The sequence below is a fragment of the Zootermopsis nevadensis genome, unplaced genomic scaffold, assembly GCF_977971745.1.
Source record: "Zootermopsis nevadensis isolate Lab colony 2312 unplaced genomic scaffold, Znev_1.0 Znev_ptg000006l, whole genome shotgun sequence".
Taxonomy (NCBI): domain Eukaryota; kingdom Metazoa; phylum Arthropoda; class Insecta; order Blattodea; family Termopsidae; genus Zootermopsis; species Zootermopsis nevadensis.
In genome coordinates, this window is record NW_028259138.1 from 13,144,144 (window position 1) to 13,163,050 (window position 18,907).

General features: G+C 39.3%; 2 protein-coding genes across 2 annotated transcripts in view; one reads left to right on the plus strand and one right to left on the minus strand.

Annotated features, from left to right (window-relative positions):
• LOC110837456 (uncharacterized) overlaps nt 1–18,907 on the minus strand; it is a 516,015-nt gene that overhangs the window by 371,857 nt on the left and 125,251 nt on the right. Inside the window, exon 3 of the mRNA XM_087343743.1 lies at nt 8,687–8,770. Within this exon, the coding sequence (XP_087199869.1) occupies nt 8,687–8,770 (84 nt within the window). The remainder of the gene's footprint in view (nt 1–8,686; nt 8,771–18,907) is intronic.
• Nucleotides 1–18,907, plus strand: part of CARPA (Carbonic anhydrase-related protein A) — a 279,269-nt gene that overhangs the window by 233,725 nt on the left and 26,637 nt on the right. The window lies entirely within an intron of this gene.

The following is an 18,907-nucleotide window of genomic DNA, read 5'->3' on the forward strand; positions in this document are numbered from 1 at the left end:
TACATTCGCTGGACTGACGTCACAACTGGAATCCAGCGCTCGGCGAACAGTGCTTTGGCGATTTCAGTTATTGGTAAATAAACCACAATGACCTATACACTTCCAGGCGGCTGATGGAAGTTTCGTCATATACGGTGAAAATGACACCAATTTGCATGCCCAATATTTTACTAATTTCCCAGTATTGAATTGCAGAGTCGATTGGCTTCGGTGTATTGAAAGGATTTAATTATTTTAAACGTGTCAGCATTTCCCATGTATCAGACCAATTCTCTACGTGCAGACTGTCATAAACGTGTGTTAATAACTTCACAAGTTCGTTTCTGTTTTTCAGTTTATTCGCAAAGTTTAACTGAAATTTATCACTAATTTGGTCGGGACTGAATTCAAGAAAAATTCTCTTAACCACGAGCTTTTAATATAATTAGTACATAAAACTTAGGCTCAACATTCGCCTCTAAGTAGCGCTTACATTAAGATGCGCCGAGCTCTTGAACTCTAATCTGATATTCATGAAAAGTAAAAGTTACAGGCCTCTCGGACCGAAAATATGAACCATGATAACTGGGGCTCTTTTCAACACGGAACTGCGCGTTTTCTGGGTGAGGGAGAGGAACACGGCCTACAGATATGGAATGTTATGTACATTGAACGAGCAATCGCGAACAGCCGACAAGAGGTGGTCCTAGAGCAAGGGGGTTGGTCGGAGGTCGAAAACAGAAAATAAACTAAAGTCTTACAAATTTTTATTTTAAGCCCAAGACGGTAATTTACGTACAACCATCGAGTTTTTATAAAATGCTGGCAGTTTATTGACTATCTTACCTCCTGAAGAAGGATTCCGCTGTAAAGAGTCACTTACGCGAGCCAATATAAACTAAAACCACTGTCTAGCATAACTACACACCACCAAATCTAACTTTAATCTTTACAGTGGTTTCAGAGATGAGAAATACGGATACACCGACGCGTGGAGATTCGTCACCTCTCCAGTACGCTTTCATTTGTCCAAAAACACGTCATGAGCAAAATTCCAATCCGCAATTGGAACGCGCCACCACAATAATCGGCATATACGAACCAGAGACGATTACAGCTGTTCAAAACGTCACAGTAATTCCTTTTGACGAAACGTCGGATTCTATTTCGTTGTAATCGCAAGGGATTGGGCGGCGAATCTGGGCAGCGTAAGGGGTTATTAATCTCGAACCCACAGACGATGGCATGAAGTTCTATTTTGTATAGCATGGCTTTGGGAGGGATCCCAAAACATGCTGAAATGTCTCTGAAAATACGCACGGCTTAATATCCGCTCTAATGCGGCTGAATGAGATAAATCTCAACGATGCACCGGCATTATCTCATTTCAATACTGTTACGTAAGTAGTATGCAAACCTGTGTTATATATCTCTCTTACCACGTGACTTCAAACGTTCCATGAAGCCCTCATATTACGTCACTCCAGTTAGAAAACTTCTCAGAAATTTAAGAAATAGACAGAAAAGATTCAGACACGCGTTGCCTTGGCGTTCCATAGTACAAAATCTGTATTTGTATTTGTCTTTTCGGTGATTCTCATACTGTGTTAGTGGAATCGAGTTGTTCCTCAAAGTAATCTTAAAGGTTCCACGAAAGAATTATGTCTGATGGCAGAATAACGCATTTGCTATCACAATAATCCGCCACGGTGGTCTAGTGGTTAGAACGCTGGCCTTGTAATCCTGGGGTCTCGGATTCGATTCCCGGCGGTGCACGAATTTATAACTTGTGTTGGGCAAGGCCGTGGTCTAGGCAACACGGAGTTTTCCTCCGTGGCATCCCAACAATTACTCCATTCACACACAGAAGAAGGCAATGGCAAACCACTTCTGGATCATCTGCCAAGAACGTATATGAACAGGTCCCAGTCCGAGAAAAGGATGGAAGGATCCTGTTCATATGGACCTGTCGTCAGACAGAACACTAAATAAATAAATAAATAATATCACAATAATACACTTAAATATACTTTAAAGTGAACCGTAATAAAGCAATGTTTGAAGTGTTTAAGAAAGTTCTTAAACATCGCTTTGTTACAATTTTAATTTTCATTATACATGTTTACAGAATCAAAATTATCAGTCACCCGTTACTCATTGTTTTGTGCATTTCAAATGCAACAACGCATATGCTATTTGGCACGCGATTTTATGACGTATTTGACGGAAACTTTTCGATAAAGAGTTGCTTCATCCCGAAGAAAGCATCTCAGTGACCTTTGGTAAATCTTCGCAAAATCCCACGTAATTCTGAAGTGTTGTTTTTTTTTTGTAGAAAAATGCATTTGTGTGACTAACATTACACGGCGGGAATATTTATATAATTTTAAATAGTAATTCAGCAAAATATGCTACTGAAATAATATTAAATAAAAATTTTCGTAACTTAACAAAACATTTTGGTGTCTTCGTGTGGCTTGCGGATCTTCACTTAAAGGAAAATAAATAAGAATAAGACTGAAACGAGGAGGAGAGCACACGACAAAGAGGTTAAAAGAGAGCGAGACAGACAAAACAAGTGAGCTATGAAGTGCGAGAGAAATCCTTTTTCTTTCTTTTGAAAATCCTTTCTAATCCTTGAATAACGTCATAGCGTGGTTCTATGCTCATTTGTTCTCACTCCGGCTATCAGGGCCATCTGCTAGCACATCCATCACTCACACGCACTCTCAAATCACCCTTGGCTACACAACCAGAACCCTTTTCCTCTGGCACATTGCAGTATTTCGGGATACGTGTCCAAAGGACTTGTCTCTTCAGACTAATTGAGAGACGAGTGTTGATGGGGGCACAGAACCTCAAAATATATCACAACTGCTTCTGATTCTTTGCATATATTCCTGAGGAGCCGCCGAGCTAGATGGCTCGTCGCTAGGATTACGAAACTGATGACAGACGAACGATTATAGCATGTATGATTTGAAGCTTTCGCGGCGATGTAGCTCAATAACATCTTCTCGGGTGTTCAGCCTCGTCAGATGGCTAAATGATGAAACCGACGTTTCAGGGACCATCTCTGTCCTCATCATCAGGGTTCTGATGTGACCGGATTATGTGGTTGTGGCAGGTGTGTAGTATACATTGGCGTTACTACATACTCCAAAGATGGCTCTACAGGAACGAGGTACTAAGTTAAAATTTTTATATACATAAATTAAAGTTCAAATCTTACCGAGCAAAATATGTGGAGTTTTATTGAGTAATAACGATTGTTAGAGTCATTTTCAAATCACGAGCTGAATAAAGTTAAGTGTTGACAAGGAACATGTCAAAGTTGAGCGATGCTGAGTACAGAGACCAAAGGAACTTTGCTCTCTGGAATATCCGATGTGACTCCAAAAGTCGCACTTTAAAAGCAAACGTCCCGATGAACACGCCTTGTGACGTCAGTGACGGCTTCACACACAAATAACACCTCGCCACAAACCTGTGACATGTTAGACGTACTCAGGAGTCGGAGACTAATTCTCGGGACATTTAACACTCTCCGGGTTGGATTTCACCAAGCCAATTGGCTGTCTCACTGTGACAAACACGTTTTGAAACACACGGTTGATTTGTCTTACGTCGCAAATTAACAACAGGCATCCTGTTCTTCCTGTCTGCAAATATGAAACCTTTGCAAATAGTCTATCATATACACAATTTATTATTTTAATTAATTAACAATCGCAATTTATTAATACTACATATTTGTGTCCGTAACATACATAGCCCAATAATCCTGCCGTCTACGTTCAGATTTAATAAGTGGCCTACTAATTGCGTGCTACACGTCCTGCATCCAAAGCCCATCGAATTAATAAGCCTATGACATTAGTACGCTATGAGCAGAAACAGAATCTCGTCTTTGTTTAAAGATTTTATTTTAATGTCCCTTAGGTTAAAGACTATTCTCCCTAGCAGTTTGCATTCAGACATCGTCAATATCTGTTCTTCTCTTACGACACAGAATTTTTCAACCCACTTTAGTCGTTTTAAATAAATAAAACCCTTCAATGTCAGTCGGTGATTTTAAAAAAATATTTATCTTCAGTTTTTAGCTGAAGGTCTGAATAAACATGATAATGGATTTGCTTAAGAACATGACAGAGCCCTTGATAGAGTTAAGCCAAAGTTCTAAAATCACAAGAGAGATTCCTTTAATTCAAATCTTGTTTAATCAGCAATCGATACGAACTTCCCACAGACCTCAAAGCAGCAGCCACTGGCTTACAATTTATGTGCGTACAAGACGATGACTTGTGGTTTGTGACGCCTTAAAGCCAGGCCTTATAGAGTCCGACAATGTTTCGCCAGCGAAACTTTCTCCCTTCCATAAATTATACCCTCAATCAGAAAACATGAAAAAGCCTCGTAAGTGGAAATGATTTCTGGTGTAATATCACAGGAAGGAAACCTTAACTATGCTGGGGGGGGGGGGGGGGGAGTCACGCGTCCTGCCATGTGACAAGAACTTTAGAACGTTCGTACAAAAACACGTCACGAGAAACTAGCCTCAGGATCACGTTCGTTGACGGGTTTTGGTATCAGTGGTGCTGAGACTTCGCTTTCTGATATCAGAGAGGTCCCCACTTACTAACACAGATATAAGATGGTAAAGTTGAGTCATATTGTGATATAATAAGTATATATTAAATCTTGTCCGTCGAATCACAATAAATTCTTATTAAATATTAAGGAACTGAAACATGTCGTGAAACATGAAAAATGATGGTCTAATGTAAATCGAATATTTCGATAAATAACATCATTTAATATATTTTAAATATTTCAAATGTTAATTATTGTAATATTTTAATATTTAATAACAATTTATTGTGATTAGACGGACAAGATTTAATATATATAACACAGATATGTTGACAGACAAAATGACTCTAATCTTATAAGCTCTTAGCGACTATAAAACAACTCTTAAGTCCTGTAGTCTCGTAAGAAAATAAAAGCAATTATTCCGGGTTTAAATCTGGAACACAGACCGAAACGATTTGTGAAGAAAAGATGTCATTTCTTACCCGGAACTATATTAACTTTACCAATAGATAAAGTGTCGTAAAATAACAAAGTATAATATTACTTCACTGCTTGCATTAACGGGTAGGTAGAACTACGTGTGTTTTCAGTTACAATTAGACCCCGCTTTAAGCCGTAACGTAACCCCGGCGTAAATCGGGGGCGTAACCACACGTCGTGTATCCTTGTCTTTTCTTACCCGGTAATAACAAGTACACCCCTGTCTCGTTTCAAACTAATTCCATTCCTGGAATTTACCTCCGTACAGTTTTTGTTCGGTTCCCGCGCCTCAGACGGGCGAAAGGACAATTCATGCCACATCTGAAGAGATTAGTATTCAATTATGAGTTTTCGGTTTAACCGCCTGCCCCCTCTCGAGGTCTGTAGTTTTATTAAACGTAATCCCAGGTTCTGCCGCATACTCAGAGATGCAAATTGCCTCTAGCCCTCCCGTGACTACAGTATTGTTCCACTAAAGCCCTTTTGTTTTCCCCTGTACATTAACAAATTAAAAAAATACATTTCGCAGAATGAAAACGGATTGCAGTCTTTAAATTAATAGGCCTTAATCGTAACCTACACCTACTTCGTAACATGGCCTTTCACAACCCAAACTATCTCAAGTTCCAGAATTAGTTTACATAAAGTCACTATTTAAAGTTAATAGCGTAAGTTCCTGCTGAAACCCTCGCGTTAACCGCGTCCATGTTACGCACGTGATATCGCGTTAACGGACACCACGTACTTCGCCTCTGAACATCGTCGGTGATTCATATTTTCACGATCGACCCTGCAGTCTCTTCAAGAAAGCGGGGGACGGGGTGAATTTTCGAACTTTTACGAACCTGGACGATTCATTCGTACGCCTGTTCTTGAATTAGGCAAGCTCATTCCAGAAGCCGAGGTTCCGGAGGAGCTGGATGCTTTACCCTTCAATATGCACGACGTCATGCAACTCCGGACAAAGCGAAGGGGTCGAAGCCCCCCAGTGGGACGGTGCCCCAACACCACACTTCGGCGGCTCGAGGCTCTGGTGTTCACAGGGCGAGAACTCCCACGTACACAGCGTCTTAAGTTCTTCAGCTGCTGAAGTAACCACGACGTTAACTGTCGTAGTTGCTAAGGTTCTGTCCTACCCCTTTGACCGGAAGACGGAAAAGATTCAGTTTCCGGAAAGTTGTGATTTTAATGACACTCAGACGGTTGACAAGTACAAACTATCACTTTTACAGATTATTAAATACCGTCGACAGAAATCTTCAGACCTCAGTGACGAAAATGTTTTTAAGTCTGTAAGATTTTGTACTCGTGTCTTTGATTCTGTGATGAATTTTCGCTCTGAAAATTGCATGATCCTTAATGTTGGTAAATTACTATTATATCCTTAGGCGTAAAAAAAATATGAGTATTAACTTCAATTACAAGTTGTGTAATAATCTTGAGTTCCCAGTGTTTTTAGCTCCTTATTAGTTACTCTATATTTCATCACCGACGTACGTTTACTTCTAACATAATCAGAGGCTACTATACATTTAAGGTTAAGCTAGAAACGTTTCTACTGCCAATGATATTTTGTATGGACACAGATTTTTAACAAATCTATATTTTATAACATTACTTATATTTCTACTTCCTTTATCCCATCCTCTTTAGGTTTCACACTGTACATTTTGACTGTATTTATTTTCATTTCTTGAACTGTTTCATAATTCGCAGATTACATAATTTTTTATCTCGTACCTTTGGTTCTAACTGGCTTTATTCAACTGTTTTCAGGCACGTAAATTACCTGAACTTAACATAATTATTATTTATATATCGAATATATATTTATTATCTCAGTCTATACACAAACGTATTTAAAATGTTGTTGTTAAAAATTTATATAACACTATAACATCTGTAGTATAAAATATTACAATAAGTTATATTATGTTATATTATGGCGCTTATTAATTATTGCACGACATGTTTCGATGTTTTAGACATCATCTTCAGGTTTATATCGTCGTTTTTATCTTTTTAAAACTATTATATATTTCAATGCAATGCATTTTATGATTTATAGGTATATTTGTAGATTTTTCTGTCTTCAATAATGCTCTTCATGTCTGTAGTTAGACGTTCATTTTCGATTTTGTGTTTTGTGATGTATCCTACGTCTGTTATCGGATGATGACTATTTGTGACTGGCTACAAATTGTATAATTATTATTGTGTATAGGCTGATTTTTCGTGTCTGTTACGTCATATGAAATCGGTAGTCAGCTGACGAGAAGTGCTCATTCTCCATCAACAGCTAAAAGGACAATAAATGCGAGAGGAAAAAGTTTTAACAAAACCGCCTGGTATAATAGCTACTGCTGCGTAGTTCCCCGCACAGCCGCCAGAGGGCTTTGTATTCATTATATAATTTACTCTGTACAAATTGACTCATCAAGCCTGTCTGACCTTCTTTATTTACACAGTTTCTTTTTAATGTCCTCGATTCTTTTCAACTTCTTGTCTCCTTCTGTACTTCGTGAAACCTATTTTAAGTACTTCTTCGTAGTATTAGTGCTGCTTAAAAGAGGAGGTGAATTATTAAAATAGACGTTTTATCTCCTTCCTTGTATTATGAACATGTCGTCGCATGCTATTCGAGCAGTTAGATGTCAATACTTGTGTGTAGAAGGCACCTTAAATAACAACTCGGCAGGCAAAAAACCACGTTTTCACTACTGAAAATGTCACGACTGTTTACACTAAAGAATGCTGATTGCTACTGTCAAAAGAAACGTCAAACCGCTATACAAACAATGAATTCTGGGAAGAATAACGACAAGTATATTTTAAAATCTTCTGCCTATACACAAGAGTGTATTTCGAATTATAAATTAATAGTCATTAATTACACAGTTCTCTGAAATAACTTCAAAAAGACTAGAGAAATCTAAATTGAAAATCTTAACCCGCATTAAATGCTTCATTCAAAATTTGTACTCATGTTTCTGATGCGACTCTGTAAATTTCGGTTCACTCAACTATAGAACCGGTAATGGTTGCTTAAACCTAAATTAGTTAAGTCCAAAAATAAGAATGATTGAACAATTGACGACCAAACAAGTTAAAGGACTGATCACCGAATGCCGTGGTCGAGTGGCTCCTGGTTCACATTCTGAAGGTCTCCGTTTCGATTTTCAAAGACTGAGTTTCTCCACGATTTCCAGAAGTTTTTTTCCTAAAAATTCCCCAAATTGTACCTTAAAGTAGACCACGACTATTTTATTCCACTCAGTTCCAATTCATCATTCACAATTGTCCTTTACGACAAAACGCAACAGAATTCGTCGCTAATTAACTCAGAACCAGTAAGTATGAATAAACTTAGCGATTTCCTTAAGCGAATGACTTAAATCAGGCAATCGCACGCCTCAAAACGGGGAAGCTTACAGTTTCTGTACGATTAAGAGGGGGAGTCCGTTAACAGACGACCCCACAGTTACGGGTAAGAGGGTAAGAGGGAGGGAGGTTGTCGATTTCCTGGCTGAGATATCACCATTCAGATCGGAACGGCGCGAAATCCTCTTACTCCCACAATCCGATTACCGCACATAACACATCAGCAACTACAGAGCTCACTTACACTTACCTTCGGCTGCCGGAGGCTTCCAACGGCGATGGCAGGGCCACACTGTACTCACAACCGTCGAAGACCCCACGTGAAGGAAAATTCCTGCAATTAAGAACAATTCATAATGGTATACATAGACCCACCACGACTGGTAACGGACTGGATGACCGGGGTTCGATCCTCGACGGGGATGAAGGATTTTTTTTTCCCCTCTAGTCTATGTGTCCAGACTGGCTCTGGGGCCCACCCAGCCTCATATCCAATGGGTACTGGGGTCCTTCCCCCCGGGGGTAACCTTGCCAATTCATTATTTACTTATCATACTATCATCCAGTAGTATAAAACCCAAGCAACAGAAACTGTCATTAAATCAATATTAAATAAACAAATCACCGGCATGATTCGTTCTGAGACTGCGGATGAAGAATACGGTCGACAAGGGGTGGTCCTTTAGCCCCTCATCGCAAAAGGACTCAAGAATACGACATGGATGTAGGAGATTTAAAAATGCGCAAAACAATTTAAGTCTAAAAATCTGAAGGAAAAGAACACCTGGGAAACCAAGGCATTATTAGAGGATAATATTAAAATGTGCCTGAAACAAATAAGGTGTGAGAATTCAAGCAATTTTTAAATCAATCAGGACAGAGTAAAATGGCGGTATCTTCGGAATACGGAAATTAAACTCGGGATGCCATGAAGAGTTGGCAAATGTGTGACCAGATGGGCAACTATCGGGTTCCCAATAACCATTCTGTTCTGATAAGTTACTTCGCTCTTTGCTTGCTCTCACAAAGTTGAAAACGACGTTTACTGATTCAATTACTGGAAGAACACGGAGGAGAAGTTCCAGGACGCCTCGGCGTTTGCCCGTTTTCATTGGTAGTTGTCCTGTACATTCGTTTGCGTACACCTGATGAGTTTCATTCATACGCCTTTATAAAAGATTTTCCATGAACTCGTCATTAGACGTGCATTTCACAAACCGTTGTGAATTTTATTCCGTGTGAATACGAAAGCGACGACCGTTCCCAACATCACTTTTTGTTTCATAAACACCAAAAGACATTAATTTATGCACAAAACCGCCTCCTACCTTATCCTGTTCCCTCGCCATTCTCAATTATAGGCTCTGTAGATCCTTGTCATTAAATTTCACAAGAACTCGTCAGACAATCTGTATGTTCAAGATGGTAACCAGACAAAAATAAAAATTAAGTGTAAATTGGGAAAGTTTCAACGCACTGGACGCGGGTAGGTGGTCAGTAATTCTGTTGTCACGACGTACAACCAAGTGGAACACGCTCGGGATGAAGACAAAGCAGCTTTCCGGAGGGCGGGAAATATAATGAAAAGGAAAAGAATTGGTAACACTGTTATCAGGAACAGCCTTTTGTGCATGTCACGTGAAGATACGTGACTTGCTAGCAAATGGGTACTTTCAAGAACGCTCTGTTCCTCGTCTGGACAGACCCAATTCTGAGAGGAACACAAGGCCTCAAATACTCTACCTGTCAGAGCCTTGTCTGACCAAAAAGCCAAAATTTGCAGTGTGTTTGTCTTACCCCGACATACGTCTTATGAATTACGATTCCAAGTTTTGTTGTTAAATAAATTCTTACGGATTAAAATTGGTGATTGGTGAGTAACGTTATCCACAAGAGGCCGAATTTTAACAAGAAAAGAAAAATTTGCCCTTGCATCGGAATTTCAGGGGAACATTTCGTCTGTTGGGTGCACACATAACAGGAACCGACACTGATATTAGGGCTGCTTGGCGATTATCAAACGCCCTGAACTGCAAAATGGAACGGACTGTAATTGTCATAGCGAGCGAATTCGTGTACTTTATAAGTATTTATAACTTTATTAATTATATTCTTTTCTCTGTGGTAAATATAAAGCAAGCCCGACAAACTATTTAGGGTCAGAAGTAAAGTGTGTTTTAAAATTATAAAATTCTAATCAAATTTGAATTAAATACTTACAAATGTCACATAAGCACGACAAGATTCTTCAGATCTATGATTTCAAGTTTTCGCGGTGACGTAACTCAATTAATTCCTTATGGGTGCGAAACATGGTCTCTCACTCAGAGGGAGGAACACAGATTGCAGGTGTTTGAGAACGGGTGTTGAGGAGGATATTTGGGCCTAAGAGGGAAGATGATGGGGCGTGGAGAAAACTGCACAATGACGAACTTAAAAATCTGTACTCCTCCCCCAATATTGTCAGGGTGATTAAGTCGAGAAGAATGAGATGGGCGGGACATGTAGCGCGCATGGATGGGACAAGAGGTGTGCACCGGGTTCTGGTTAGGAAACCTGAAGGGAAGAGACCGCTGGGGAGACCTATACGTAGATGGGAGGATAATCTCAGGCGGGATCTATGGGAGATAGGAGTTGAAGGAGACTGGGTCCGGTGGAGGGCTTTGGTTAGTTCGGTGATGAACCTTCGGGTTTCATAAGCCATCTGGTTGGTTGGGTCCACTATTTGGGAAGCCTGAGGGGAAGAGAACTCTGGGGAGATCTAGACGTAGATGGGAGGATAATGTCAGGCGGGATCTATGGGAGATAGGAGTTGAAGGAAACTGGATTTTGTTGGCCCAGGACAGGGTCCGGTGGAGGGCTTTGGTTAATTCGGTGATGAACCTCCGGGTTCGGTAAGCAATCTAGTTAGTTAGTTAGTTATCGATAGATCTCGGCCGTTAGTTAATTCTTAATCCTTTCCATGCTAGAATATTTCATTGTAATGGACGTATGTAATTTCTATGGCAAAACGTTCACGGACATTTATAACTGTTGAGAGACAGCGGGAAAGTCTTCAACTGAAAAACCAAACAAGTTCAAACCAAAATGGTCACTGCTTCAAATCGAGATACAGTCTGTCATTCTTAGAATTAAGTTACACAGGAAAAAAATTGTCTAGAGAATAAAAAATCTACTAAGAAACCCAGTAATCATTATAGGTGCTTTATAAAATTACAGAGAAAACAAATTTCATAACTGAAAAGACCAAGGCTTAAATTGGTCATATATAAATAATCTGAATATGTTTCGTTTGTTTGTCAGTGCGGAAAGGCTCTCTGAGAGGAAAGTACATTCGATTTTATCAGCTTCTGCTTAATTCAATGTCGCCTCCCGTGCTTACAGAAAGGCAGCTGGGAAAATACATGTAAACACCCTTGAGTTCGAAATTCGAATGTTTTTTCAGAGAAATCGTACTGAAGTGAGAACTGAAGTCTGAAGCGGGTAATGAAGTGTGTCATAATAAAATAAGGACTGTGTGCGAAGCGAACAAACAATTCGGAAGTTGAAATGCATAGAGCGAAAGCAGAAACACGTCAGTCAACAACAAACATGGAGAAGTACATTGGTTCAGACACTGCGTGCCAGATACGGTTCGAACCGTAATTTCCACCAACTCATATAGGACGGACGAAACTTAAATTTTAAATACGAATTTAATGGTTATACAAAATGAGTGAAAAATTATTGTTCAACGTAAAACTTTTTTTTCCCCACTGATAATCATTGTAATGGTGATCGCAAATAACATTATTATTATTATTATTATGATGCCAACAAACTGGAACGTATTCAGCAAAAGTTTGCAGCCCTTTGCTACTATCGTTTCCTCCCCCAAGTTCATTACAGCTACGCTGATGCGTTAGAGTTTTTAAAACTCCAGACCCTGCGTAAGAGAAGGCATTGCAGTGATGCACTGTTCCTTGCGCAGGTTTACCGCGGTTTTAAATGCTGTCCTTCCCTTCTGGAAGCTGTCGGTCTCCGCATCCCTGCTCGGAATCTGAGAGATTTTTCTATGTTCAGTTTTAGCCCCTTGTTCAAAAACAGTCCTTCTGCTAGATGCGCATCAGCTGCTAATGTTGTCTGCAGGGATTTGGACATATTCGAGACGAAAATTGTCACACTTAATCATATTCTATAATAGCATAATTTACTTAATTGATGCATGTTATTTTACAAATATCCTAATGTAGTTAGTAGTAATTTTTTGTGTACTTTCAGTATCAATGTATTTTATATATTGCTTGTTTTACCTTTTATGTTTTACTGTATTTGTGAGTTTATCTCTGTGCTGTATCTGTAATTGGCCACCAGGCTGTTGATACAGCACACAAATAATAAAGAATTGAATTGAATTGAATTGAATTGAATTATATCTATTCACCGCTTTATAGTGTATTTACTTCTGTGTACCCGAGACAAACTTTGCCCCTGAGGTACATAGAGCAGCAGCTATTTCCGAAATACATTTTGTTTTTTAATACGTGTTACATGTATTATATAGTTTTATTTTGATGAATGACTACATATTTTACGACAGCGTCTTTCGAAATTTGTATGAAGATCCTAAAATGTAAGTTTTCTGAAGTTCCCTGATGTTGTGTTCGCCCAGAATGTTGGCCAAATATTTTCTGAGTGACCTGGAGACAGTTCCAGTTGCTCCTATAATTATAATTATGATTATTATTATTATTATTCCATCTAATCACCACTTTATAGTGTATTTACTTCTGTATACCCGAGACAAACCTTGCCCCTGCAGTAGCTATTTCCGAAATACATTTTGTTTTTCAATACATGTTACGTGTATTATATATATTATTATTTTAATTATCATGATCGCTTAACCGTAATGTGTAATATGTTTGGGTGGGTCCTACAACCGGTTTAAATTTGGCAGCGACGAGAATTATCCTCTCCCTTCCAGGAATTTAATCCAGATTCTTCAGCGAGGCACTCACATTACTGATTGACCTCAACATATACACTGCACAAAAGTATTTTTTTGGGGTGTTACACGCCATTATTATGACAAAAAATTTGAAACAGATTTATTCATACAGTTACTGCTGAGAGCATCTCCGATAATGCAAGAAGTGTTAAATTACCCTTCAGAATATTCACCCCTTTGAATTATGTTACACAGCAACACCTATAACTCGACATCTCAGCTATTCGGTTATTCTTCACTGTCAGGCGGAAAATGTTACCCTGGGAATTTTCATAAGCAAACGCAGAACGGGGAGAGCAAAAGAAAAATCTAAATATATTTCTTTCACTCGCGGTACAGAGCTGAATTCTTCAGTTGATGCTTATGGTAACTGGGTTTCGATCTGAAACGTGTTTCCCATAGGCACTTCCATTTGTGCTGACACGTGTAAGATAAATGAATGAACCTGGTTTAAGTGCTTAAGAGAACTTCGCTAATCTCTGATCCAAGACTCGCGACACAAGTTCTGGCAAGAAATTACGACGCACACGGTCGACGTCGTATATATTAAAATTATACAATTCACCGATACATATTCCCATAAATTATCTGCTATTATTCGTTACAAATGCAGTAATTAAACTGTCGAATCTACGTTAAACAGCGAGAATGTAAGTCAGATGTCTTACAGAGAGTGAGAAAAGCTAACTCAGTCAAAGACTTAGTCGGATGGTTAGTCACACAGTCGCTCAGCGACTTTTACAATAACCTGATTAAATGACAATGTCTGCCGCCGGCCCCCGCGGGGGGGGGGGGGGCTTCGAATGCTATACCCCGATTGGATTTATTTCCTTAACCCACTTTAGACGTACTTTATATTTTTATTTAGTGTTCTGTCTGACGACAGGTCCATATGAACAGGATCCTTCCATCCTTTTCTCGGACTGGGACCTGTTCATATACGTTCTTGGCAGATGATCCAGAAGTGGTTTGCCATTGCCTTCTTCTGTGTGTGAATGGAGTAATTGTTGGGATGCCACGGAGGAAAACTCCGTGTTGCCTAGACCACGGCCTTGCCCAACACAAGTTATAAATTCGGGCACCGCCGGGAATCGAACCCGAGACCCCAGGATCACAAGGCCAGCGTTCTAACCGCTAGACCTCCGTCCTCCGCGGGGTGGGGGGGGGGCCTTCGAATGCTATACCCCGATTGGATTTATTTCCTTAACCCACTTTAGACGTACTTACAAAAACTTAAATATATTTTATTTATCGCTTAGGCAGGTACTGTGTATGTGGGTAGGCCTATAGTTACTTTCCTGACAGTGAAGACAACTTCACACTACTAGACAGCAGAGAGACGCCATGCATAAATACAAACCGCAAGGGGGCATTTGCCTGTCCCTATTGGAGTACTCTGAAACTTCTGTGGCCGACACAACACTCGTTGTGTTCTGTGACCTCTGCCACGTGTTTACTTCTTATTTTAGGTGATTTTGTGTTGTGGCTACGAAGACCAGATAAAACTACATTCGTGTATGTTCTACGTGTAAGTATACAATTTTTAACCCTTAAACAAGGGTATTTAAAAAAAAACCGTTTTAGGCATGTCGACGGAATATTTAAAAGCCTTAAAAAGTAAATTATTTTCGTGTAGTTGGTATGGGTGTCATGCCATCGCAGGTTGTCTATAGTACTCAACTCTCTACCACCAATAATACCAACATTACGGCCGTGAGAAATCCATAAGCATGTGCGATATGTTGACCAGGGTTCTAACACTTTGTGTAGCAACTGATCTTCAAAAATAGTGCACCTCTGCTATGGACACATTTAGAAAGAAAATTAACAATATGGCAGCTGTAACGAAACTTCCATTTTTTATCTTTCGCTTTTATGAAAATGACTAGTAACCTCCTGAAGCCAAGTACAGTTCGGTACAGAAGCCGTCTCGTACCTTTAAGTTGGAACAAATCTGTATTATAGGAATGTGCACTCAGAAACACATCACCAAATTGCACAGTCCGGAATGTAAGTGAGAACTGCCCACTCCTGGTCTAGGCCTATGGACTGGCATCTCAAGGACGTATTAATTATGTTGAAGTCACGCATTAACCACACAGTAAAACAGTTTCGGTCAACTGCTGACATTTTCCACATTAAACTAAATTAATATCTTTCCATAAAACCTTAGATAAGCATAATCACGCTTATTTTCCTAAGCATTTTACAATATATCAACGGTAATGGTGAATTTACGTGGTTCCTACTCCTCATACCATGTGTACGCATTGACACTCGCCTGCTATTATTAAATTACAGAAATATGGGCGGACAAAAACCAACTTATCCATAAGAGTTTCCACCTTCTCTTTTCGTTTGAGAGCCGCGTAGTAAGAGTATGTCGTCACACGTCTTGTATTTCATCTCGTCTGTAGCAAAATGTATTCCATACGTAACTCTGAGCGACGTAAAAGCTTTCAAAACTTGTGTATGCAAACATACGTGTACATAATGTTGTGATGAAATGACAAACTACAATGCTGTTCATGTATTTCAATGGAATTCATTGAAAGGAGATTTGACAAATGACTGCTCTGCGTGAGTAAAGTGCATATTCATTCTGTTTTTTTTTCCTCCTGCGAGGGTGAAAGGACGACTGTTCAATGCAAGAAGGAATTAAGATGATGAGCGTGCCGGGAACATGGCTAATTCAAGCCAAGGCAGGCGAGAATATACAAAGAGCTCTTAGCACACTCTTGTTCTCAGTTCATTCAAAGTTGGTTTCCACGAAGATGTGAACCACGGACTGCCGTTTTGCAAATATTGTATTCCACCCACGTGTCGAATTGCGACGACTGTGTTAGAAAATTACAATTCAGATTAATTTAGATGTAGTGTCACATTGTTTCCGTATGAAACGCGTAGCAAAAGCCAAAAGTGATTATTTCTTCAGTCATTTCAATGAAACACACTCATCCATAAAAGTTCAAAATAGATTCAAAATAAAATTCTGGGCAAGAAAAACCAGTACAACCAAGCCAAAAATCTGTTTTCAAAAACGTATTTCCAATTTCCCGTTTTATAAATCGATACATGGAAGTAAACAGATCATTTACATGAATCGATAACTATTTAAGCTCAAAACGCGTAGCTTGAAGACGGTTAACGCAGTGGTTGGATTTAGAATATTAGTTCACTTGCTCTGTTATTCCGAGCTGAAACTTTTCTTCGTTGTTACCCAAAAACTGTTCTTTCTTTTATCATAACAGCGTTCTAGTGTTCTTTTAACATTTAATTTTTCCAGTACAGTCCATTTGCAAAATTACTTTCCAAATATTTCATCCAAGATTTAACACCGCAAGACGTCCTTTGAAAAAACGACCAATCAATCAAAAGCCACTGACAAATCAGACCAGTAACAAGAACTCGCTTCTGACCACTTAATTACAAAGGGTAAATTTGCACCCCCAAACCAGCGAATCGAAGGGGCGACACATTTGGCGAGATGGAAACTGCCCGGTTTGGGCACTCACAGGGGGGCAGGTAACAACCCATAACAGTAAAATGTTGTTCCTCTGCTTAGTTAAATACCATGTCATGCAGATGTAAGGAGTGGTGGAGGTATAGCTCCACTCATTCTTAACATGGACGCTAGATGGTGTGAATAGTTGCCCTCATGTCCCGATGAATAATCGTACTGGTTGGTCCCACAGCCAATCTGGACAACGTTACGAAGATAATTATCCTTTATTTGAGGGAATAGAATGAAAGATAAATTTGAATTAAACATATGTGAATCGGACTATTCACAGACATATCTGAGTGGAATTATTGTTCGACGTGAATACGACACGCATCGAGTTCTGCGAGGGCGTACTTAAATTGAGAGAAACGTATGGGATTAAAACAGCCGAAAACTTGTTGGGTGAAAATTTCACGTGCGGAGAGTCTGGGCGTAATATCGTTACTGAACTTTGATGAAAACTGTGCGAGGAATTAGATTTGAGAAAATAACGCAAAGGTAGAGGGAGAAAGTTTTTGAACGATCCAACTTCCGAAGACATGCTCCTAAAACAGCGTTTGATATAACACATTTAACTTTGTATTCAGTCTCAAAAAAAATGCAGGTCTTAATCGATTCTGAGAAATTTTCAACTTGTGGACATTTTCTTTGGAACGAAACGAGAAATTAATACTCAACTCGTAGTTTTAACACACATTTTTCTAGTTCTAAGTCTCTACATGCTGTTGAGTCTTCAAACTTCCAAAAACAGCCATTTCTTCTGTAACATTAAACTCACTATCGACAACGTTAATAATTATGTCATCTTTTGCAGTATCATTAATTCTGTAATTTACTCAAGTGTTAACGAATAAGCCTTAACATTTTAAAGTACACTAGCAACACTTCTTATCACCTGTCACCAATTACTAATTCATCCATCACCAGTCAGTTTTGTATCCGTGTTTTTCGCATAATTCTCACTGAAGAAGAGGGATTATTTCCTTTTAAGAAGTGTTATGTTTTCTTTGAGGTACAGACTAAATTCTTAAACATTATTCATATTCAAGTAAACGTACGAGGTGCGATCGGAAAGTTTCAAGACTGCGCCTATAAAAACACGTACACTTATCTCAGGTATTAAATTCATCCATCACCCTCGAAGTAATTCCCCTGGGAGTGAACACAACGATCCCAGCGCCGCTGCCAAGCCTGGAAGCATCCCTGGAAATCCCAGGGGAACTACTTCGAGGGTGATGGATGAATTTAATACCTGAGATAAGTGTACGGGTTTTTATACCCGCAGTCTGGAAACCTTCCGATCGCACCTCGTACAGTATTAACATCGTGATTTCTAAATAAATGTCTAAAATTAATCCAGAAGACAGCAAACCATTGTCTCATCGCAGTGCGAAAATCAAATCTCCAAAAGAAAATTCCGAACTTGGGAAACATTATCTGCAGGTAACAACTCTCTCCATCCCCTCTCTCACAACAGGTGGGTCAGTGGTCTGCGTATGCCTTCGTGTAACAAAGAATTGCATTTGGTCATTAGAAAACCAAGAAACACCCACACAAGATATTAATTAATAAATATAACGAAATTAATAAAAATTCTGAGCCAACTCATGGACCGAATTTTTCACGGCTTTATTATACAGCAAGTAGGATTATATTTCTTCTTAACAAAAAATGACACCGCAAAGCAAAGAGAATTAATTTAGTAGGCTTACTTTGCAATTGCCCACGACCTCCAATTCCATGCATATCCCTACCCCAGTTTCCTTGCAGTCGCAATGCGACTGCGTCGTTCTGAATCACCAGCCCCACACAAACAGCCCCAGGAAATTGAATTCTCGTCTCTCGATACATATCGGTAATCACTACTTTCACTACATGCGTTATCATTTTGTATTTCGCTTAACACGGCACCGATTGTCATACTATTAATTTGTAATATCGCATTGACAACTGTTTAATGTTGCATTTGTTAGTGT